A 24,553-nucleotide genomic window follows, 5' to 3' on the forward strand; every position below is an offset into this window, starting at 1 on the left:
TCCCCTGCTCTCATATACCACCCTTTTGGCCCACATGCACTAGTCCATGTCATCCGCCCAGTCCCTGTGTTGGAGCACGACTCCCCCCTTCCATGTTCTGGCTATATTGCCTTTTGCTATTATACAGCCCAGCAAGACCCATGTTCGTTCAGTCTGAGAGAGCTCAATGGCGTCCCAAATGTTTAAGAGACAGAGTCGAGGAGAGGTTTCTATAGATCCATGACATATAAGGGACATGGTGGACAAAACCTTGCTCCAATACTTTTGAAGAATAGAACAGTCCCACCACTGGTGCAAGAAGGTGCCGGGGAAACACAGCCTCGGGGACAGAGTGTGGAATCCAAGAGACCATCTTAACAAGTGCTGTGCTGCTATAATAGGCCCTGTGAAGTATTTTAAGCTGTATATGCTTGAAGCAGGAACATATAGCCACCTCCCGAGGAGAAGCTAGGGCCTCCCTCCAATCTTCGTCAGGTAAATCCCCCACGTCATCCCACCATTTTGTGGGTAGTTCGTCAAATGTTTCCGGTAAATTTTTAAGTATTTTACAGTAGGTCAAAGAGATGGGCTTGTCTGGGAGATAATCCTCTAGAAGTCTATCCTCCAGAGGTGAAGAAATGGGAAGATCGCAACCCTTGGGAATTGCCTTACATAATGCACTACGTGCCTGAAGATATTGAAACCTTCCCCCCTCATGTAGTTGGTATTTTGCTTGTAACTCACTGTAGGGAACCACCGCACTGTTCGCCCACAGGTCCCCTACTGTAGAGAGACCAATCAGATCCCACTTTTCAAACCCTGGTTGAACCGAGAGCATTCCCAATTGGCACGATTCCAGTAAGGGAATAAACTGCATAATGTTACCCTTCCAACCGAGCACGGTAGTTGCCGCATGCCACCGCGAAACTGTGGTAGAGGTCAGAGTATAGTTGGGTAGATGCCTAGTCCCACCATACAATGCCCACAAGTAATTGCCCACAGTCAAATTAGGCCCGTCCATCCTGTATGCTGGATCTGTAAGAGGACGGTGGGCCAAGTGATTGAGGACCACTAATTGTGAGGCTCAGTAATAGGCTTTAATCACAAGGAAAGCAATACTCCTGTCATACCAACTTTGTGTAAGTTTGGTCAGGGCATTCGGGCGTGCTGCCATTCAATAGCAGTGAGAAGACCTCAGAATCAATTGTCTGGAAGTAATGGGTCGGGACAGGATATGGCGTATTCTGCAGGGTATAGAGGAAACGGGGAAGTGCCATCATTTTAAAGAGGGCAGCTCTACCCAATAGAGTAAGGGGCAGTGTCTTCCAATGCATGTCAGCTCAGAGGCGATATAGGAGAGGCAGGAGATTTCTCTGATGGAAGACGTCCCCGTCCCTCTTGATATAGATGCCCAAATAGCGGAAAAAGTTTGTGACTATATCGGCACTGCAGCCCGGGGAAAGACTTGGGGGTTTTCCACTTAGGACATTAATCAACGACTCGTTCCAGTTAATGGTGTAGCCGGAGTACTTTCGAAAGAGGGTGAGAATATGCAATAACTCATGGATCGAGGTTTGACCAAATACAGGAGAATGTCCTCGGCGTATAGGGAGATCCTGTCCAACCAGTCCGAAGACCAATTGAGTTCTCCGATAAGGGGGTCACCTCTAATCCACAGCGCAAAGGGCTCCTGGGTCAGGGCGAACAACAACGGTGACAGGGGACAGCCCTGCCTCGTACCTTTCCCCAACTCAAAAATCACCGATCTGCCACCATTCACTGAAATGCGGACCAGGGGTTTAGCATATAGCAGACACACCTAGGACAGAAATCGTTGGCCAAACCATACCTTTCCAGAGAGGTGAACAAAAAAGGCCACTCAATCATGTCGAAGGCTATTTTGGTGTCTAAGGACACAATTACTGCATCCTCTTGTATGTTGGGGGCCCTGCCCAGCACTCCAAAGAGGCAACGGAGATTGAGCGCCATATTTCTAGCCGGCATAAAACCGGATTCATCCGGATGAATTAATTTGTGGAGATGGGGTGAGAGGCTGAAGGCCAGAATTTTAGCCAGGATCTTGACCTCCGGGTTGAGGAGGGCGATCGGTCGATATGAAACACATTGGTCCCGGGGTTTCCCTTTTTTGTGTATGACCACAATGTTAGCTAGTCTCCTTGTTTTGGGCAGGATACCACGATCCACACTCTCATCATACATCCGTATGAGAAACAGGGCCAGCTCCAATGAGACAGCTTTACAGAGCTCAATTGGAAGACCACTAGGACCTATGGCCTTCCCGGACTGCAATGCACCAATCGCCTTAGAAACTTCTTCAGAGGTCAAGGCAGTGTCTAGGTCAGTGACATCCTGGGGGTTCAACCTTGGTAAGGGGAGGGTGGAAAGTAGCTTGGCTGTCTCCTCCTGTGTGGAAGTGGACGTGGGGAAACAGAGCTGCTCAAAATGGCTAGCAAAACCCTTAGCGATACCATCTCGGACGCATCGCCTCATGCCATTGGGAGCCACATTGTTAGCCACCCACCTATTGGTCAACTCTTGCTTGTCCAGCCATGCAAACAATTTACTGGCCTTGTCCCTAATCTCATAGACACAATACTGAGTGACCTGGTAATGTGCTCGGACCGCATCTCTAGCTATATCGCTGTATTCTTTTTGTTTCACAGCAAGTTTGAGGGAGGCATCCGGAGAGGTGGATGCAAATAGTTCGCGTTCGAGACAGGCCACCTCCAGTTCTATGTCTTCCAACTGCTTACATTTCTCTTTCCTGTGATCCGCCACTGCCGCCACCCCGCAACCTTAGATCACCGTCTTATATGCCTCCCAGAGCGTCACAGGCGATGCAATGGAGCACTAATTTTCCAGAAAATAATCATTAGTGGCCTTTATCAACTTGTCCCGTATCTCTGGCACCTTAAGATACCATGGGTTGAGAGCCATATTGCAGCAAGAGCGAGAAGGCACACCACCATAATGAGCCAGGATGAAAGAGTGGTTCGAGATGCCCCTGGGCAAAAAGGAGATTTCCCCGAACATATGGAGGTGAGTGGCTTGGCAGAAGAGGTAGTCTATGCAGGACATACTACCATGGACCCCAGTATGGAAGGTGTATTGTTTGTTGGAGGGGTGGTGTGTGCGCCACACATCTACCAGTCCAATGGGGGCTATCAAGTCTGCCAATAGTTTCCCCTGTGGTTCTCATTGTCGAGGTAGAAAGCGATCCAGTTCACCAACTATGGCAGTGTTGCAGTCTCCCCCCAGCAAAGTGTCCCTCTCAGGTAGATTCAACATGTGGGGGCCTAAGTCAGTCAGGGTGGAGGAGTGTAGCCTGGGTAGTGAGGTCACGTTCAGGGATCGACCCTCCCACCATCCAGAAACTGTGACAAAACAGCCAAAAGGGTTGCATGTAATTTTTTTGATTTTAAAAGGAAGGGAAGTGAGTGAGAGTATCCCCACCCCCCTGGACCCCCACATGTAAGTTGCTGTCCAATCTGTTGAGTGCACAGTAGGTGGTGACAGGGCTGTGCATTTCTTGGAGCAACACAAGATCGGGGTGTGTCATTTGAGGTATTGTAGAACTATCCCCCTGTTAAATCGGTCACATTCCAGGAGTTTATTTAGAGTTCACCCAATGATGTATAAGCGGAGGGCTTTCCACTCATTTGTGTCGGAGATCGAGAGCCCCACTTCCCACAGGGGCAAAAGTGCAACAGTGCATAACGAGACACATCACCCCAGCAGCAAAGGAGAACAAGCGGATCACAGACGCACCCAGGAGGAATTTGTCAGAGCCACCCGGGGTGACCCAAGGGACCATAAAGGAAACATAGTGAGCGGAACTAGACCAGAAACATAACAGATGTCCGCAGGGTAGTACTGACAGTAAACCCATCGAGCTTGTATGGGACCTTGGAAGACAAACTGCTCAAAAAACACAATAAAAATGAAATAAACACCCTGGAAAACCACCTGGACCCCCCCACCCGTCTCCCTGCAACGTGGACTCTGAACTGGCCACTACCCCGATTTGCAGAGCACTTGTGTACCCATAACTAGAACCGTATGGAGGGGAATACTACACAACCATACTACCCTAGAGTTCAACCGTCCCCCCTAAAGAACAATTACATTTGTCAAGGATGAATCCTGAAGAGCCTCGTAGCCCCGAGCTGGAATTATGTAGCTCTGACCGTCCTGGGCGGTATGTCTCCCCACCCCTTTTTCCAAAATCAAACCTCAGGTAATTACCTAATATGACCCTAATGCGCCCAGTGGGGGACACAAGACAATTGTCAGATAATGTTCGGAAGCGAATAACACCTCCCTTCCATTAAAACAGGAACTGTGTCAAGGGCCACTGTATTGCCGGTGCCTCAACCAAACACTAAAAACAGGGTGGGACCCCAGTTCATGGCAACGTCTAATGACACCTTTATCGGGTTCTCTCAGTCAACCTTTTCCAGATGGCAGTCGGATCTATTAGGGTGATCTGGGGATGGGCGACCTCATTTCTCGGAGGAACGCCACCTCTCAAACCAATCTCAGGCATCCTCCGGGGACTGGAAGAACAATGACTTAGTGTCCTATTGCACACGCAGTTTTGCTGGAAAGAGCATGGCATATTTCAAAATGTGGCCCCTAAGTGCCCGTTTTACTTCTGGGAAGGGGCGGCGTTTCTGTTGCAACTTAAATGCAAAGAATGGAAAAAAGGTGATGCTTGAGTTCTCAAATTTGAAAGGTGGTCCGACTCTTTTTCGAAACTCGGTTTCGAAAGTTGAAAATTGGCGCCAGGATGGGACGTGGCAGAGCAGCCAGCTTCGGAGGGCCTCCAGGCACCCTGTGGGCACGCTCGACAGAGAAATAGTTGGCGAGTGATCAGGCTGTAGATGATTTTGGATTAAGTCTTCAATGAACAGGTCTGTGGTCTAACCCACCGCCCACTCGGGAACCCCCAAGATGCGCACGTTGCTTCTTCTTGCCCCGCCCTCCTAATATTCTAGTCGAGCCCCCAGGTCCGACGTCTGGGCCATCAGTTCCTTGACCGTCATTTCCAGCTGAGGCGTGGAATGTGTAAGTGTTGCAACAGAATCTTCATTCACCTTGACCCTCTCCCCCATGTTTCTCAGATCGGTGCGTATGAGGTTGACCTCTATAGAGACAGTGTTAATCTTATGTTCCAGTGCTGTGCAGACTCCCTGGATAGCCTCCATGATGTCCAGCAGTGTTGGAGCCCCGCCTTCAGGTTTTTACTTTGCCTCCTCGCCACCTTGCCTCCCCTCTGCCCCACCAGACTTGGAATGGGCAAATTTTGACCATTTTTGCAAAGAGGATTGCCTGGGTCCCTTCGCAGTGGCCATTGTGTCCCACTCTCTACCGCAGGTGGGAAACCACCAGACCAAGGGAGCAGCGAGTCTAGGGTATGCAGAACTGCAGACAGCATGGGCCGGTTCAGCAGCATCAGGACCTCTGCTCGAAGCAAAGTGGGGGGAGTCAGGGCCCTCAGGGGCAGGAGTCAGATATTGCAAATATATCCTCTAATATGTGTTACCTTTGATATTTAGCAGCCCCCTTGATTGTAAATGGCAGTGGCTGGCTCCCAGTCAGCTACAACACAGTCACAGAGGGCCCCCAAGCCCCGGAGAGGTCACTGGGCCCAGAGCAGTGTAGCGTGAGGAAGGTTGGTGGGGCGTTGGCGAGGTGGCTGTGTCTGTCCCCACGGAGATCACCCGGCCACTTACAGAGCAAAAAGAGGGAGGAAAGCGTTCACAGAATTGCAACCCCAACAATGGGCTCCAGCACCGTATGGAGGCACAGCGGGCGCAAACACTGACAGGGACGTTCCATTTTGACTCACAAGGGCAGCCGCTGGAAGAGCACCCCGGGCGGCAATGCACCGCAGGTACACCGGGCGCATTGGCTTGAGCACCGTGGGTCTCACCAAATCACCCGCAGTTCGTGGAGGCCTGTATGGACCTCCTACTTCGGAAGGCTCAGAGTGGCAACAGCCGTTAGCAGGTCCGCCTCTCACCGGGTGCCCCCCAGGCCTGACTAGCTTGCTCCCAATACGCTAGGCTGGTGGCAGGAGAAGCCGTGCAACATCATGGCCAGACCCTCACTCCCCTCCCGGACGGCTATGTCAAAGCCGATTGTGCTGGCTAACAGGGTCGGATTCACTCCGGTGATGGATCGGATGGATCCCAGACTCCAGGAGCTTTAGTGGCAAGCAGAACTGTGGGCAAATGGATAAATGTAGCAGATGTAGGGGAGATTCAGTTGGTGGTCGACTGGAGCGCTATCTCAGTACGGCCATCTTGGGTTTTGGCTAGCCTTGCCCCCTCCATTTAATACATTTTTCAAGTTAAAAGTGGTGTAACATTATCATTGCTACTAGATTCAAAATAACTATATTTGCAATTGATGTACATTAATATTTTGAAATAAAATATGTTTTTATGTTGAATAATGTACCTATACCTTACCAAAAGGAAATCTCTACCTCTGGTGGCACTGACCTGAATACCTGAATATTTGTAAAACTTTATGAGTAGTAACTTTACCCTTGGAAATCTGTGGTGAAGACAAATAGTCTAAGCTTAATAGTAATGTTATGCTTATAAATGGTGTCTAGCAAAAAATAATATAAAATTACTCCTAGCTGAAAAGTAGATTTGAACGTGACTACATCTACATGTGTAAGTTTACCTGAGTGAATAAGGCACTTAATGTGTTTAGATTAAACCTCACAATCTATTCACTTGGATGAAGACGAAGAACAAGCATGTAATGTGAATTCTGGACTTCAAGTTGTGATATTCTGCTGAATACATAACCATTTATTTTGCCTGACAATTAATTACGACATTTATAATTAATCACAAACACTGGTGTACCTTCAGGATTCAATAGCTTTGTCTTTGCAGCTTGCATTGGTTTCTTCGTTCGAGGGAATGGCTTGACTACCATCACATTTTGTTGTTCGAATGCGCTTTTTAACTTGCTGACTGTAGAGGACAAAATACATTTATTTAAGTGGACAGCCTCCCTTCGTCTCCCTTTCCAATAAGTGATCTAAGCCACTGCAGCTACACCTCCAAAACATCTTCACTAATACATAAAACAAGCATTACTTTATAAATATCATTGGCAAAGTACAGCATGATAAATATTAATAAATAGAGTACATTGATATGAAAATTGTCATTAGAGAACTAACAATAAAGTAATTATCAGACCTGAAAGGTTAAAGTTTTCAGTCTTACAATATTTTTTATAGACTACCGCTGGTAGTTTTAGATATAGCTTTCATGTCACTCACAACTGGGTTTTCAAAGTTGCTGTACATAAACCATCCTTCATCTAGTTTTTCAGCAAAGATGAGACATTCTTCCTTCCTTAAGTCGTTAGCCTCAGAATTCTCTAGTTTCTTACCTGTTCAGGTAAATTCCTCTACAGCCCCCTCCCCCTCTGAGGTGAGGAATCTAAAACACAGGAGAAATCCCCCGTCTAATCATACTTTTTTACTGTCAACTGTACAATGGTAAACTTTTTCATTCAAATTAACTTATAGCGGAGAATGCAGAGTGCTAATGATTACTCAGTTTGTGGATTCTCTGTTGGAACCCTCTCTAGCAAGTTTTTGCAACATAGTGGGTCAACGAGAATGAATTGAGGGTCCACTTGGTGTGGTGTCCTGGGCTGCACCTTCTTTAGTGTTCTCAAATGCTTCTGGAGAGAGTAAGGTGGAGGTTGTACTTAAAAAGGTATATGCTCACTCAAGCCTTTCACTGAGGGTTTGGATTTATTCTTACGTTGCAAAATTGGTAATAAAGCACACCTTACACTGCCATAATTTGTGACACAAGAACCTGTTTGTTCAGAGGTGTTGTTAAACATGGAGGTCATAATGAGTTTTTGTTTGAAGTTTCTTTTAACAGTGCCTGTGATATTTCCCTCATGGTTCACCACTATCAGCCCATAGTTATGTCTGAGTCCATCCGTGGAAGAACAGATGGTAATCAGAAAAAATGTATTTATTGTATTTATCTCATGTGGGGGTCTCAAGTTCTTTGGCCTGAAGTTGGTGAGTTTCGTAAAGTCTACATTTGAAAACAATACATTTTCCTATTCTTTCCGTTACATATCCAATGGCTCATCCTCTAAACTCAAAGATCTTGAAATGTTAAGTAGCTTCCTGTTCCAGGTACTCTGGATGCTTCAGGTCAAGGTGTGGTCTTCCTGCTACAAGAGTGGGTGGCTCACTTTCAGCACTCTTCTGCAGTTTCAACATGAAGTGGAGTCTGCACTGGGATGCTTTTTTGTATATATACCTGCATCTTTTCCAGAAGGCTTTGCTGTCTTGGTCTCTGACCAGTGGTTCTCCAGTGTGTGACTCCGGGAAACTTGATGGAGTTTGGAGCAGTCCTTCCTTTTCAGTATGGATTGTGGATGAGGCCTTAGCTTCAGAATCTACCTTTCTGGAGGGTTCTAGCGGACGATGTTACATATCTGTTTCCTAGCAAGTCTCTTATCCTGTTCTACCTTTTGAGGTCAGTCAAATAATCTTCTTGATCATCTTCAGGTAATTGCATGTCACTGGTGGGTTCTCTTTGGTGCTTGACCTGATGGAACTAAACAGGTGAATTCCCTGGTTGTCTTCAAAATGTTGACATCTGTGGATGTCCAGGACACTAATCTTCATATTTAAATAGAGAGTGTCACTCAAAGTTTTTCTTGATGCAGCAAGTGTAGAAGGAGACAGTAATGAAGAAGGGGCTGTCTGGCCAGTAAACAAATGTTGGTGAACCAAAACTGAAGACTTCAAAAGTGTGATGGGAGGCAGAATGCATCCCTGTTGATCAAAGGTATGAAGAGGAAAGAGACGGGGAGTAATATAGATCATTACATGACATCCAGGCAAATCTACAGTAGAGGTGAATAGCTTCCTCTAGTTTGGCATCGCATTAACACCTCCATAATAGAAAGCAATATTGTGTCTTATGGTTCTTTCATTTGCATTTTCTAAACTCATTCTTGTTGTCTGATTATCTAAAATAGTGGACCATCTTATAGTTTACAATTGTATTTATCATCTATGTTACCAATCGCAAAGGGGTGGCTGGTTATACTTTTAAAAGCATGTCCGATCTTAATGGTTCCTTATTTTTGATATATATTTGCATAGCTCAGTGATGTGATGCACAGTAGGCAGAAAATGCCTGCTGTCTCCTGGTTTTGATAAACGCCTGCACATATGGTTTATGCTATGGAAGTTTCTGTATTTGTTCCCTCCACAAATATTTAACCAAAACAAGAATGCAAAGCCTAAAATCTGGATTTTACCCTGTGGCTCCTTTTTTTCCTGTTCTCCTGTTGTTGATTGTGGGAATCTCTACATTGAAATCTCAACCAAGAAACTAAAAATAAGAATTCTCCAAATTATAAGAGCAATCAGAAATGGAGACAAGATCTATCCAATGGCCAATCACTTTGAAAAATATCATCAAAGATCCCCACCAGGATTCAAATATTATGGAATCAAACATGTTAAGGCTCATCCCCCGAGGAAGTGACACGGAAAAAAGAACTGAGAGGCGTCTAGACTAATTTTAATGTTGGGGGCAGAGATACCATGGCGACACAACAAAAATGTGGAGCTTTTTGTGCATTAATATGTTTTATTATACTATGAGAGTTTATGTACCAATAAGGAATCATTCTGACATCATATCTGACACAAAACAAGTATGTGAAATCAAATGTGTACATATAATTGTGCTGAAAGGTAGTGATCTACATATTTAGGAAAATGATATGTGTATATTAGTGTGTATCTCACATGGACAAGGAGTTCCCTTTGCTAGGAAAACCATTCATTGATCACTTAGTATTTTCCTCATGCACCTAGCACTTTTTCCTTGTATTAGCATAATTAATATGACCATCAGCAGGATGTTTGACGGTACGACGCGTACCGTCACAATGCGTGCTTTAACAACGCATTCCTTACAACGCAAGTCGTTACCACGACTTGCGTTGGGGGCGCGGATTGAGAATAGTATAATTTACTATTCTAACACCAGTCCTCGTGGACACTAGGGAAGGTGTTGGAATAGTAAATATACTATTCTTAATCCTCTAGCGCCCTCCAGCGCAAGTCGTGGTTACGACTTGTGTTGTAACGGACGCGTTGTTAAAGCCTTGCGGAGTAAAATCCGAGTGGTAAAGGATGTTTCCCCCATCAGCATGATAACAGCTTATTGTGAGCACAAACACAATTAAATCATGTGCAAAATGTTTGTGGAAGCTCTTCACGTTGTAGTTGGCACTTTATTTATTAATTCAGATAATTAGTTGAGGATCAGGATACCTGACAACACTTTTCTTATTAGGAGTTGTGCAATTGATGTCATACAATACACCTAGGATAATTGTTGGTTACTTTATTCACCTTTAAGGATTTGAGACAATTAGAAACATGATTGCGTAATGGGATAATTGCCATCATTAGGGAATGAATCAATGAGGAGATGAATTATAAAGAGGGTGGCAGTGAACACTAGATGGATTGGAGGAAACACCTAGCATTTTACTAAGTATGCACTTTACTTTGGTAATAGAGAAAGTGTAATCAATTGAAGTGAAGTATGTCAACAAATGCACTTTAAAAGCACTTTACATAGCATTAGGCACTTTAACTGTTGACACGTATGGGTTGTCAAGGGGGTGGAATTAAGGATTAGGACAAGAGAATCAATGTTCTGAAATCACATGTAAGAACTAGTGTTGTGTTCATATCTAGGACAATAATTCGATATTCCCGATTTATGCCCTTGTGGGGTTATAATCAATATTATCCTGACAAAGGCATAAGAATCAGATTCATATTCAGTAATAGCCCATGCAATTCAAAGCACAGCACTGCTACTCCCATTGACTCCTAGAAAGCACAACGCGTTCTTTAAACAAACCAAGTCTCCAGCAACCCGGGAAAACCCCCCTGCTTTTGTTTTGATTTGAACAAGAACTCCTGATGTCCAGCAAGAACTGTTAGTTTTTGGTGACGTCTTATGTCCAACCTTACGTCAAACCCGTCACCTTTCAGGTATAAAATACCAACAGTTGCCTTAAGCAAACACACAGTGGTTTGGAGCAGAGCGGCCATCTAGTTGCCCGAGAGTCCAGCTGATGCGAGTGCCCACAGCAGCCGCCCCCCCTGTTTGACGCACTGAGAGAGACACTGTCTTTTTCTCCAGCTGAGAAAATCCAGCTCCGGTGTTTCCAGCCTACCCTTGCGGGTTGCTGGGATATCGAGTCCTGAGGAAAGAGATACCAGACCTCCCACATTCTATTACCAAGGTACGGAGCTGACTAAACCCTTTAAGGGAATTCTTGATGCAGATTCTTGGCAAAATTATCTTAACCAACTTAACTTAAAACTGCTACTTACTCATCCCATCCCAAGTATTAGGCTTAGGTCAGGTACACCGGGGTAGGCTTAGTTAGAAGCACCAGTTGACTACGTTAGTCAATGTATTTATGTATGTATATATTTTATCAATTTTAAAGTATCATATGGCTAAGAAACCGTATCAATGCTTTTACAGTATTATTTTATAATACTACTTTTACTGTACGCACTTTACTTTACTCTAAGTATTGCAATTGTGGCAAATCATTTCTCTTGCATGAGAAGGAAGACTGCTCAATAAATAACACCTTTTTATTGAAAACGCCCGTCTCCCTATTTCTCTGCATTCTGGTGAAACTAAGTATGCACTGCTGACTGAGTGAAATAGCTGTCTACTGTTTTCACACAACTCTAGAGATATACTCTTATTCTGAGGGAGCAAAGTTGTCGTGCTTATGCGGTTGTCGGAAAATGAATCCCTTCTTGTCTGAGCCAGCGGAGCTTGTCCCTCCCTATTCATTCAAGAAAGTTTCCAGTGACCTCTGAGCTAGCTGGCGCAAACCTAAATTAAGTTTAACATAGTCAGTAGAGACCTAGATTACCTCAGTCCTACGTCTACACTGCTGTTTATGTTATTCCAATGCGCAGAGCCTATAGGGAAAATAGGAACTACACTACATGGCGCCCAACGTTTGGTAAGGCGATAATCTAACGCAAGACACTAGAGTAGCTCAGTCATGCTTTTTCACACAGAACCCTTTCCCCGTAAAAACTCCAATAGGCGTCTGGTGTGGGTGAAAGGTTAATATCCGCCGGAACTTAGTAGGATGAGAATCCTATGTAATATTTTCTCGTTTGATTAACGTTGAAGGATACACTCTTCCAAAATATTGTGCACCTAATCTTTGTTTCCTTGAAACACGATCTGCAACAGAAAAACTTTCAGTCAGTAAAATGCCAGAAAGTGACGAAGAAAGGGAGCGAATAAGACTAGCAGCTCAACTCTTAGAGGAAGACACAAGTCTCCATGAAACCGAACTGGATGCTATAATCATTCCAGTCAATGTAAGAAGAACTATAACTCTAAAACTTATAGAAAATGGACTGACACCACGAGGTGGTACAGTCATATTCGTGATAGAGGCACATGAATATCGGCAGACAGAGGTATTCTATTCATGGATACATTTTCCAGCAGCACACGCTACGACAAAAGACTTCCACTATTACAAAACAGAGGAACCTCCGGATGAATACACTTCTTTTGAGAAGATTGAAATTCCACTAAAATACCAAGAGCAACTGCTCTGGTTTAAAGGCGCCCTAAAACATAATAATCACATCACCAGGCTCGGTCTACTAGGTAGACCAGAAGAAACTGGACGGTCTTATGCAACTATGCAACACACCCAGACTATGAAATAATGTCAAGCGAAGAACTCCTAGTTAAACTAAAAGAATTACCAAAGGCATATAGAGAATTAGTTCAATTGGCAAGGGATGATATAGAGAACCTCCATAAATTGAAGGAAACAGATATAGCAGCCCAACCATTGGAACTTGCCAGAATCATTGAAAAATCCTATGAAGAGCTAGGAAGAGATAGTATGGGTGGGAAACCGGTAAAACTCCAATAACTGAAAATCCTGAAAAAACATTTATTAAAAATAATTTAAAGACTCCAAAAAAGAGTTGGGAAGGTAATAAACAAACCATTCCCAGGGAAAAAAGTTTCCAGTCCAGAGGAAGGTCTCCTCAGCGTAGAGAGAGATCTCCAGGCCGAGAAAACAAATCTCCCCAAAGGGAACCCTCTGAAAAAAGATACAACCTTAGAGATAGGGATAAAATAAGAAAACCAGACAGATATCAAGATGTTGATACACGTCCCTCTAGATCCTTCTCACTGAATCCTTCTTGATCTTCCTCACAGAAATCGGAAAGAAGAGGACGGTCAGAACACAGAGAAGAGCACGCCAAGTCCAAAGACAAGGAACCTGCTCATCAAAGTAAAAAATTACAATTTCCCAGAAAGAAGGTAGAAAGTATTAAGATTAAACATGCCGAGAATTCTGAGGACACAGCTGAAAAACAGAGAGTGGGCCCAGACAATGCTAGACAGCGGAGCAGAAGTGACCATAGCTCACAAGACCCTGATGAATCTTCTGGAGACAGTGGACACGAATGAGTACATTCAAGTGGAAACTGCAGACACACGACTTAGTGTGCCCCATAAGCTATAAAAAATAACATTAAATATAGAGGGAGATAAAACCAGGAAAATAAAAAGTCTCTTTTGGGAAAAACTTTCAAAAGGCTATGACATTCTGTTAGCTGAGAAAGACTGGCCACCAGAGTTTGTCAGGGAGTGCCCTCATGGCGAAGAAATGATTATGCCTGCCTTCTCGAATCATATCCCGATTCATAAAAAATACACATATGCAAGAAAATGGGCACTAGCCCAAGCTCCTGCTTTGTACAAAAATCATGTAGGATGGGATGAGGACTCACCTCACCACAAGATCCAGTTAAAAAATCAGCCCACTGCACAAAGGCAGTACCCAGTTAAACAAGAAGCTAAAAAACAAGTCTCGGAGATCTTAGATCAACTTGAATACCAAGGGGTGATCGAAACATGCACCTCTCAAATGAACAATCCTTTTGACACCTTCACTCCTGTTGTAAAACATTTGCAGTACAAAACTCACATAGTGCAGCACTAATGAATAACATTGTGCGCAAAAAATATAAAACGACATTAGACATCTCTAATGGATTCTTCTGTCAAAACATTGCACCCGAAAGCAGGTATTTGTCCGCTTTCTCAATATTTGGATCGCAAAAACAATTTTGCCGACTTCAACAGGGATTCAAGAATAGCCCAGGATTATTCTCAGCTAGGGTAACAGAGTTACTACAAATATATAATGATGAAGCATTATCATATGTCGATGACATCTATCTTATAGATGATGACCTGGAGACTCACATAAAAAGGGTGAACACCATAATACTTGGACTCGCCTCAGAGGGTTACAAATTCAACTTTAAAAAGTCACGAATTGCCCATCTAACTGTCTTATTTTTAGGATATGAATTAGCAAGTGAAGGCAAAAGCCTGGCAGACAATTTCTTAGAAAAATGTGCTGTACTCCAAGCACCAAAAATGCTGAAGAATTTACAATCATTACTAGAATTCCTGAATTTCGGAAGAACATACATTCTAAATTATGCTGAGAGGGTTAAACCTCTCTGTGAATTAATAAAACAAGGTTTCAAACAAACGAATTGGACTCAGAAACACACAGAAATTTTGAGATCACTACAAACAGACATGTTAACTAAAACAAAATTGCAAACACGTGAAAACACATGCAATCTTGTAATCTGAGTCATCCCAGGAAGATGCGGATTCACATACCTGACCTCTAATGAGGGAGAAACGGTACCCATAGCTTACAAATCACATTTGTACAATGTAGCTGAAATGAAATTCAGCTCCACAGAAAAAATTCTAACTGCGGTTAGAACTGCTGTAGCTAAAGAAAGAGGCTTAGCCCAAGGCAGAAGAATATCTGTTTTTTCATCAGAATCAGCCTTTGAGGCGCTAACAAGTCCTCGTAACCTGGTTAAAGGGGTATTAGTTCCAGAATGGGTAGAATGGGAAACTTCTTTTGCTACAGAAGACGTGAAATACTATTTTGACCCAAAACTGAAAAAACTAGATGATCTAGTATATGAACGCGAATATCCTCTGCCAGCTGAAATTCTGCCTCTAGAAAAATATACCTGCGTAATCTCTATGGACTGATTCGCACAACATAATGATGTAGAAAATAAATCCCATGATGCAGCGTGCGCGATTGTTAAAGGTCGCTGGCGCTCTGGTAAATTCAAACCAATGATTACCAAAACTGAATCACTCAGGAAATGTTCAGCTCAGCGAGCTGAAATAGGAACTTTAAAGATGGCGCTCGAAAATGCCGATCGCGAATTCCCCACAATAGTATTTGATTCGTATTTCTGAGTCAAATCCTATAACTGTGACATGCAGACATGGAATAAAAACGGTTACAAAGATGACACAGGTGCTACAATAAAGCATAAAAGGCTTTGGGAACAGGTAGTTCTTTTGCAGAAAGAACTACGAAAGACTCACGTGATACACGCATTGAGTCATCGACGTGATGGCGTTCACGTTGCAGGGAATTCATTGGCTAACACAGCCACAACAGAAGCGGTTCACCCGGCTTCTGTAGCCACTGAAAAGCGTTCAGAAAAACACATAGATGGGGAAACCATGCTAGCGGTAAAAGCCTCATTAAAAGGAGATTATTCAGCATTACCTCTCAACTAGCCACTCAGTAATACATACTTAATTGATGCAAACTCCGTTCCGTTTGCTCGAATCCATGGAGTGGGAGATAGGGTAATTCCAAACACGAACAGGAGAGTCTTCCTGATTGAAGACGCACACATGGGACTGGGTCCGAGGCAACAAGAGATCGCGAAAATCTCTAAAGGAACTACAATCGGAGTACTGGTGGCCGGGAATGAGCGTAGATATCTACTATTTTGCAAAAAATTGCAAGGACTGCAACAGAGATCGCAGTTGTGAACCGGTCCAGCCTGTAGCCCAGATACCACTATTAGAAAGCATCAGGCTATCTATAACGCAGTAATCCGGTCGGAGAAATGCGTCCCCATAATAATTAAGACTAAATTCACATAAAAATGTAGATCACTGCACTCGGCTGACACCAGTACTGTTATAAAAGATTTGCGAGTCTATATCGGCACATACGCAATAGGCATGCTACATTCTGATCAGGGTACTGCGTTTAGCTCTCAAGCTTACAAAGAGGCCATGAATAGAATGGGCATCGCATTGCGGTATTCTTCTCCCTTCCATCCTGAGGGAAATGCGGTTGTGGAAAGAAAAAGATGGGAGATAAAGCAATCTATAACGGCAAGGGTATTAGGTTCAGGTGATGGGTGGGTCAAACATTTAACAAGTGTCCAAAGTAGTCTTAATAATCTGCCAAGAAACTCTCTAAAAGGTCTCATCCCATACGAACTATTGTTCGGAACTAGAATACATATTCAGGACCTTGATAGTCACACTTCAGTGGTAGAAGAAAAAACCTTTGATGTCAAAGATTGTTTGGCTGTTTTACAGGATTTAAATGAAACAAGAAAAAACCTGAGTAACATAAAGTTGAAACAACAGTCGACATCCACTGAAGAAAAACCCCCTCTCCCAGCAAGACCTGTCTGGATTCCAAAGATTGGGGATCTGGTCAGAGAAAAGATTGCGGTAAAGAAGGAATTTGGGCCTTTGTACAGAAAAGCAGTACCTGTCTTAGCTGTCAACGGACCAAGATCATTAGTACTACCCGCCTTGCTGGTAAAAAGGAGAACCGAGTTGTATCCATCAAACCTGGTAAAACCACAATCATGTGGCCAATAATAAGTAGTAGGCCAAGTGGACTCCCAATAAATAGCAGAATACCAAAGTTTGCTATAATCCAAGAGGCTCATGCTGAGAGACTAATCAAAATTGAGAAATCTGCAATGAATAAAAAAGGACTATGCAATAATGCCACTGAACTTGTGCCTCTTGAAACCCAAATAATAACAGTTCGTCAAGAAACACCAATCTACAATGATGCAGCCTCAGACTATTCTAATGAAACAAAGAAAAATGCAAAAGCAAATGAAAATCCGGAAGCAATTCCAACAATTGACAGAACTGCATCAGGCTACTTCATCAACTTCGACAATTTTTCTGAAGACCCAAGCGAACATGAAGAAACAACTCCAACAAAAAGTTTTAAAAACAAAGTAATTGAACTTTTCCACCAACTAAAAGAGTTGAGGGGAATTATAGTACAATGGACACAGCAAGTCATAACATCAACTTGGTCCTAAAGCCACACACATCCTCTCACATTGAGCTAAAGAGAACTGTCATCAGTGAACATCACAGCCATTCCAATACCCGGTGGGGTAGCATGGGACAGAACTGATTTTGACATATTGGGCCCGGTCGAGCTCTTGAAGTATCCTCACCAGCTCAAGATTTCATTAAGTGATTTTGTGACACCTAGTACCTTCTCTGATGACTGGGACTTTGAAAACATTAATAATATGATGTCAAATTTAGTAATGTCAGCCAAATTTACAGAACAAGATTACTTGCAGGGTTCATTCAATTATGAAGAGCTTTACTGCTACAACAATTATGGTGATCACTATTTGCATAAAAGTGCTCAGCCTAGAAATGTTTTATCTTTCAACCAGTGGAAACACTGTCCAACTCCACCAAAAGGCAGTTCGAAAACATTTTTTGAGAAATTCCAATACTTCTCAGGGTTTAATAACAGTGATCCAAGAACGTTTTGTTTTAAAATGTTAAATAGAACAGGAATGAAAACAATGTTGACAAATACTACATTGTTTTATAAAAAAAAAATTATGACAAGATGTCTACATTAGGTTTCGAATTTTGAAAAAACACCATTGAAGCAAAAACAATCTGGGGTTCCAAAGATTGGCAAGTACAAGGCCTAGAAGCACTGTTTAGGGCCTGCATGATCCCAGAACAAATGATATTCTTGAATGACACAATTCAACAAACTACTTGTCTTGGCCTAGCTAAGATAAAAGACTTGAATCACCGTCTATTCCGAAACCCATGCCTGATAGTGACAGCACTACTGATGTGGAGATACACCAAAACAGAACCATACTGTTTGGAAAAAGTGGTTGATCTGGCCAACAGACATGAATACACTGCTGTTTATGTTATTCCAATGCACAGAGCCTATTGGGAAAATAGGAACTACACTACACTAGTGCAAAAAAACGCACTCTCAATAACCACTCATGCACAGAAACTTTTTCTGTGAAAGAATGCAATAATATATGGATTGAAGAATCCACTGTTACATGCATATGTAAAACCATTGAGGATGATAGATGATAGATATAAATATAATTTTTTCTCCTCTCCCTCAGAATACAATTTGTTTTATTCAAAAATAACTCTTTTTTGCACTTTAACAGGGAAATCCTTCCGTCCCCTTCCTAATGTGGTCATTCTGAACAGTAACATTATCATCGGATGATTTAGCATTAAGGCACTTTAAATAGTGATTCAAAATGTAATTCTAACATGACAAAATAACATATGAAATGTGTTTGTTACTTTAACCAATAGATATGCATTGAGCATTAGAAATGATATGTTGTGTATCATACACCACTTATGAAACCGTGTGGAAATATGTGATGAGAAAACGTGCCTCAAATGTTTGAAACGAAGCATTATAGTACATAATGGAATAATTGTAAATCATTTTCTCTCATGAGTCTTGCACTTTGTAGATGATAACTGACAACTACAAAAACGTTTTTGTATTTATGACTCGAAAGCTTCATGTTGTGGAAATAGAATGATACTGTGCCAGTTGAGAAATTTATACCAGGGAAATGTGATGGAACAAATGTTGTTAGCGTTCTAGCATACAAATTTGCTGTTAAAAATGGTGATGGACAATTATCCTAAAACATGAATAAAACATTGCCACTACAAATCTAAAGTAGGCCCAGTGGAAGATGTCAAGCTGAAATGCATTGGCTGTGATGTATGCACTATCTTGCAACTTTGCTTGTTTTATTGTCTTTTTGAGGCTTGAAATAAACCTTAATATGTGCATGATTCCAGCTTTTTGTCATCATTTTATTTTTGCTGGAGGAGCTGCGATCTCTAGATAAGGAAGTATCAGTGTGGAGTTAACCTGTGCAGATATATATAATGTCATTTGGAATGTCTTTAGTGATGTCATCATTAATGTAACTGGCTATGTCATGAGTGATGTAATATGTGAGTCCCCCTCCAGGAACCGATTTCAGCCTGCAGGGACACATTCCTCCAGGGCCCGTCCTTTTTTTTTTCTTTTAGTAACTGTAATTGCATTTATATAGCGGTTTGAGGCATCAAAGCACTTATTCTGTGAGTAACGCACTACCACAGAACCCAAAAGGCATCTGTTGTGAATTAGTATAGGGAGATATGAAATTAAAATGAGCGATGGAATTGTGAGCTGTTTATTTTGATTGAAAAAGGGTAGTGGAGTGATAGAAGAGGAAAGGGTTTGCATTTATATAGTGTTTGCTACCGCTGATGAGATGCTGAAGCGCTTTTCAGTGGGTAGCACATTACTCTGAAATCCAAACAGGATAGTGGGGAATTACTATAGAAAAATACGAAATTAATTTGAGCAGTGCACATGTTAGTCTATTAGTTTGATTGAAAATGATAGTTGAGGGGTAGAGTAGAGAAGGGTTAGAAAGTGTTTTTTGGGAGCTCCAAGCAGTAGGAGGAGGTTTGGGGTGAGTAAAGGGGAGGTAAAGGAGAGAAGAGTCAGAGGGAAGGGTTTAATTTGTTTGAGATATCTTACTAGTAAAGAAGGTATGAGATGATGCAAGGAGGGGTAGAGGAGGGAAGAGTCTAGAAAGGTTTATTTTGGGGATCATAGTAGTAGAATAGGCTTTGGGCTAAGTGAGAGAGTGGATGTAGAGGAGATATTGAGAGAAGTATATGGTGAGAAACAGGGTAGTGCATTGGAGAGAGTAGCAGAATGAGGTTTGAGATGAGTCAGAGAGTGGAGGTGAAAGATATATTGAGAGGTATAGTGTGAGATATAGGGTAGTGGATTGGAGATGCTGAATAAGAAGTAAAGTAATAAGTATAAAGATACATAAGTACACAGAAGGTGTATATGGACACAGAAGGTAATATATGCAGATTTAAATTGTATTTATTGAACTCAGTCTTTTAAGTGTTGCTGTACTTTAAGTTAATTTATTTGTTGTTTGTTTTCTTTAATTTTTTTGTAATTTTATAGAGAAGCAATTGCAGATAGTTATGATAAATGATATACTTATTTATGCAGTCACCTATATGCATGTTAAACATTGAATGATATAATCATAAGTAATATGAACATTTGTTAAGCAGAACTAACTAATATCTACATATTTATAAACATAATATTATACACATTTTAACAAAGCAATACACATACATAGGTATATGCTGTATATTTATTTATAAGTATTGTGGTTATGTGGGGAAGAGCCAGCATCTGAGTTCTTCTGACGATAATGCAGTTACCTGTAGATATTATGTTTAAGGGTAAAGAGTTCCATCATTTGGCTGCTTAAACAGAGACAGATGTGCCACCTATAGTTTTTAACATGTATGGAGGGATTTTGAAGTGAGGTGCTTTGTTAAATGTATTTCGTGATTTTATTTCTTATGAAGAGCAGTCCTGTTCCATGTAATGCTTTGTGGGTGATACAAAGCAGCTTGAAAGTCGATCTTCTGGCAGCCCGTAACCAATGTAGGGCCTTCAAGGCAAGGGAGAGGAAGGCTTGTGGTTTTATATGTAAGAGGAGTCTGATAGCAGAGTTCTGAATCTGTTGCAGTCTTTTCATAGCTGTTAAAGATGATCCACGGTAGCAGCTATTGGCATAATCAAGTTTAAAAAGAACAAGAGAGATCAAAGCCTCGACCTTGTGTAGCAATCTAGGTGGGGTAAGATGCGTCACAGGGATTTTATAGTAAAGAAGCTTGACCGTGCTAGTTTCTCCACGTGGGCACTTATTGATAGCTGTAATTCTGAGGTTTCTTACTTCCTTTGACACTTTAAGCGGTGATCCTAGTTTTTCAGGCCAGGTGGTGAGTGGGTCATAATTTTTCCAATCGCCACATGTGTATTTCTGTTTTGGAAGCATTCAATTTGAGATGGCTCCATTTCATCCACTGATCCACGGCTCTAAGGCAACTTAAAATTTGTGAGTTTCTATTGTCTTTGAGGGTTTCCAGTTTAAAGAGTGTTTGTGTGTCATCTGCTTAGTTGTAGCGTGCAAGGTGAAATTGATTGATCAGTGCTGGTAATGACTTCATGTAGATGTTGGAAAGCAAGGGTGAGATGATGGATACTTGTAGGACCCCTGCTTTTGTGAAATACGGTTTGGACGAGAAAGGCAGGTATGGATGACTTTAGTTCTCTTTTAAAGGTAGGATGTGATACAGTCGAGAGCTCTCCCATCTATGCCGGCTTTGTAGAGTATTTGTATTAGAGTGTCAAAGGCAGCTGAGAGGTCCAACAGAAATAGTACAGCAACCCTGTTCTGATCAACTGTGGATCAACTGTGGAACAATACATTTAACAAAGGAACCTTTGCTCTAGATTTGGCACCTCACTTCAAAATCCCTCCATACATGTTAAAAACCATAGGTTGCACATCTGTCTCTGTTTAAGCAGCCAAATGATGGAACTCTTTACCCTTAAACATAAGATCTACAGGTAACTGCATTATCGTCAGAAGACTACTCAGATGCTGGCTCTTCCCCACATAACCACAATACTTATACATAAATATACAGCATATACCTATGTATCTGTATTGCTTTGTTAAAATGTGTATAATATTATGTTTATAAATATGTAGATATTAGTTAGTTCTGCTTAACAAATGATCATATTACTTATGATTATATTATTCCATGTTTAACATGCATATAGGTGACTGCATAAATAAGTAAATCATTTATCATAACTATCTGCAATTGCTTCTCTATAAAATTACAAAAAAATTAAAGAAAACAAACAACATCACAACCTTGGTTTGAGATATTGTCATATTTAGTGATATTTAATGTTTTCTTGAATTCAACAGCTAGGCCATCTCCTCTTTTGCCTACATGATTCTTTGTGATAGTTTGATAGCCTAGTGGAACGGCTTCATGCAATACTGGAGCCATGTCATCTCTCAACCATGATTCAGTTATAAAGAGTAAGTCAGGTTGTGTGTCAGTGAGAAGGTCATAGATGGGATACTTATTTTTTAGATTGATTGAGCATTTATGAGTAGACTGTTAAGAGAATGTGCATTGGTGATGGTGTGACTTTATTTTGAAGGAGAGTGGGCAGTATTTTGAGGGTTTGTAGCTGGTGTGTCCTTAGTGCTGGTATTAGATGTATGTGGATAGCAATAGTGTAGATGTTGTTCTGTATCGTGTTCCTCCTCTAGCAGGCTAGGAAGGCCTTTTGATGGGTAAGCGTGTGTAGGTGGTTGAGAGTGAGTTGGTGAGCTGTGTTGTTTTGGTATAGTAGACTTGTTGTGCAGTAGACAGGTAGATGGAAAGTTGTGAATAGAGGCATGTTGCTTATTTTGTTTGCATCTGTTTAATGTGAAAGGTGTATGTGTTAGGGGTGGTGGTGCAGCATATGGGTCACGTTGTAAGGTTCTAAATTATCCAATGGATGAGATTCAGTTATAAGAGAGTTGCTGTGTTGCTGTGTATGTGTTAGGGGTGGGAGAAGAGAGAAAGCTTGGCAGCGGAATTGGTTTAGGTTGTGTATTATTTATGTAGTCAGGAAGGTGGAATGGGTGTATGTTTCTAGTTTGAAACTGAAAGTGAAATGAAGTGTTGTGTGTGAGATTGTGTAGTGCTGGTATGTGTTTTATGTTTTGCTTTTGAGAAGTAGTGAGAGATGTGGCATATTGACTATCAAGTCTGTTACTACACTACAAATGTATAAAACATGTGTATGCTGGTAGGTTAATCCCAAGAGGCTGACTACCTGCTAATTCTTTTCGCAACATTTTGGGAAGTGTATATCTATAATATTTGCTACTCAATAAAACACACTTAAAAAGAAGCAGGTTGTATAGTCTGCTGCAGGGAATATGGGCTATTTAAAGCATTTGGGATCTTATTGCGTGCAATTGGGATCAAAATTTGTGAGTTTACTTTTCTAGTCACAATACTTGTAGCTGTGCAGTTCAGCAGGATCCAACTACTCAAGAGGTGTAAACAAAAGGTGTCCAGAGCAGCAACAAAAAATTGGCTAAATGCAAACAAAATGATGGCTATACTCAGAAGGCCCTTTGACACTCGTTAAAAATCCCAGAACCTTGCAAGAATGATGCGCAGGACCATCTAGCTGCTTAAGCATCTGGAGAAAAGGTCTAGATGTGTTAATACATGTCTCGTCATTGGATCAAGCGTCTTTTATTCCTGATGACCTTTCAGTACCTGCATATTTTTATCTACTTTGTGATTTCTCTCCTAATAGCTATTGCCTGAAAATATTACATGATTCCTTTGATACCCAATTCTTGCAATTAGGTAGAACTGAATGATCATGCCACAAATGATGTATTGTGTCTTGAAAGTGCAAGTAAGAATAGGCAATGTTTGTACATATGGAACATCATTAAAAAAATCCCTTTAACAGACAAGGCAACTGTAAATAGTAACCAACGTAAAAATGCCACATTTCACTGGGCCAAGCCATGTGTTCTGTTTTCGCTCCTGTTGGTTGCAGAGTGTGGTGCGCCTCAGAATCCGGCTCCATCCTCGGCGCCAAGTGCCTAGCGTCCTCCTCCAGACTGCGGTGGCGGCTTACAGATTATGGCCATGGTTGCAGACCCCCAGCTCCTCCTCACTCTTAGCTCCCACACAGGGGGATTGATGACTAGGTCCGCTGCAGCATTGGAAGCTTGGGAAAGGTGATGAGGGGTGAGGGAATGTTGAGAAGGCGGGGCCGCCACTCGGCTCCCTCTGCTCTGCTCCATTCCTGTGGTGCTGTGCTTGATGTGTCAGGGGAGCTCCTGGGTGTAGAGCAGGGGACGCAACCTCTCCTTCCTCTGCAGCGTGGTGTCTGTAAATGTGAGGAGACATGGAGGTGGTTGTAGGAGGTGGATTAGGGGCTTGGCTGACTCCATTGACACTACTCACTGCGGGGGGTATTTGGGATTACACTTAGCACAGTCAGCCATCCCTGCCACCAGCCCTATGGATTAGTAGTGATAAGCAGGCAGGAGGGCCTGGAGGGGTGTAGTGTTGGCATTGGTCAATGGAGATTGTGGTTGCCATACCATTGCCACTGCTGATGCTGTTGATGTAGGGGTCTGAGACCTCTTCTGGGAAAACAGTGGATCTATTCTTCACTTGGTGGCCTCTGTAGTTACAGCCCTTGACGCTGCAGAAATTGATGTGGCTGTGGTACGTGCGTATGCTTTGGCGGCTTACAAAGTAATAATTGGCAAAACATTTTTGAACTTTAGAAG

The 24,553-nt window shown here is 42.2% G+C and overlaps 1 protein-coding gene across 1 annotated transcript in view; it reads right to left on the reverse strand.

Moving 5' to 3' along the window:
• The window catches only part of LOC147685059 (GTPase IMAP family member 7-like), a 311,998-nt gene that overhangs the window by 154,016 nt on the left and 133,429 nt on the right, over positions 1-24,553 (reverse strand). Inside the window, exon 3 of the mRNA XM_086940945.1 lies at positions 6,888-6,998. Within this exon, the coding sequence (XP_086797071.1) occupies positions 6,888-6,998 (111 nt within the window). The remainder of the gene's footprint in view (positions 1-6,887; positions 6,999-24,553) is intronic.

The sequence above is a fragment of the Lissotriton vulgaris genome, chromosome 10 (assembly GCF_964263255.1).
Source record: "Lissotriton vulgaris chromosome 10, aLisVul1.2, whole genome shotgun sequence".
NCBI classification, from domain to species: domain Eukaryota; kingdom Metazoa; phylum Chordata; class Amphibia; order Caudata; family Salamandridae; genus Lissotriton; species Lissotriton vulgaris.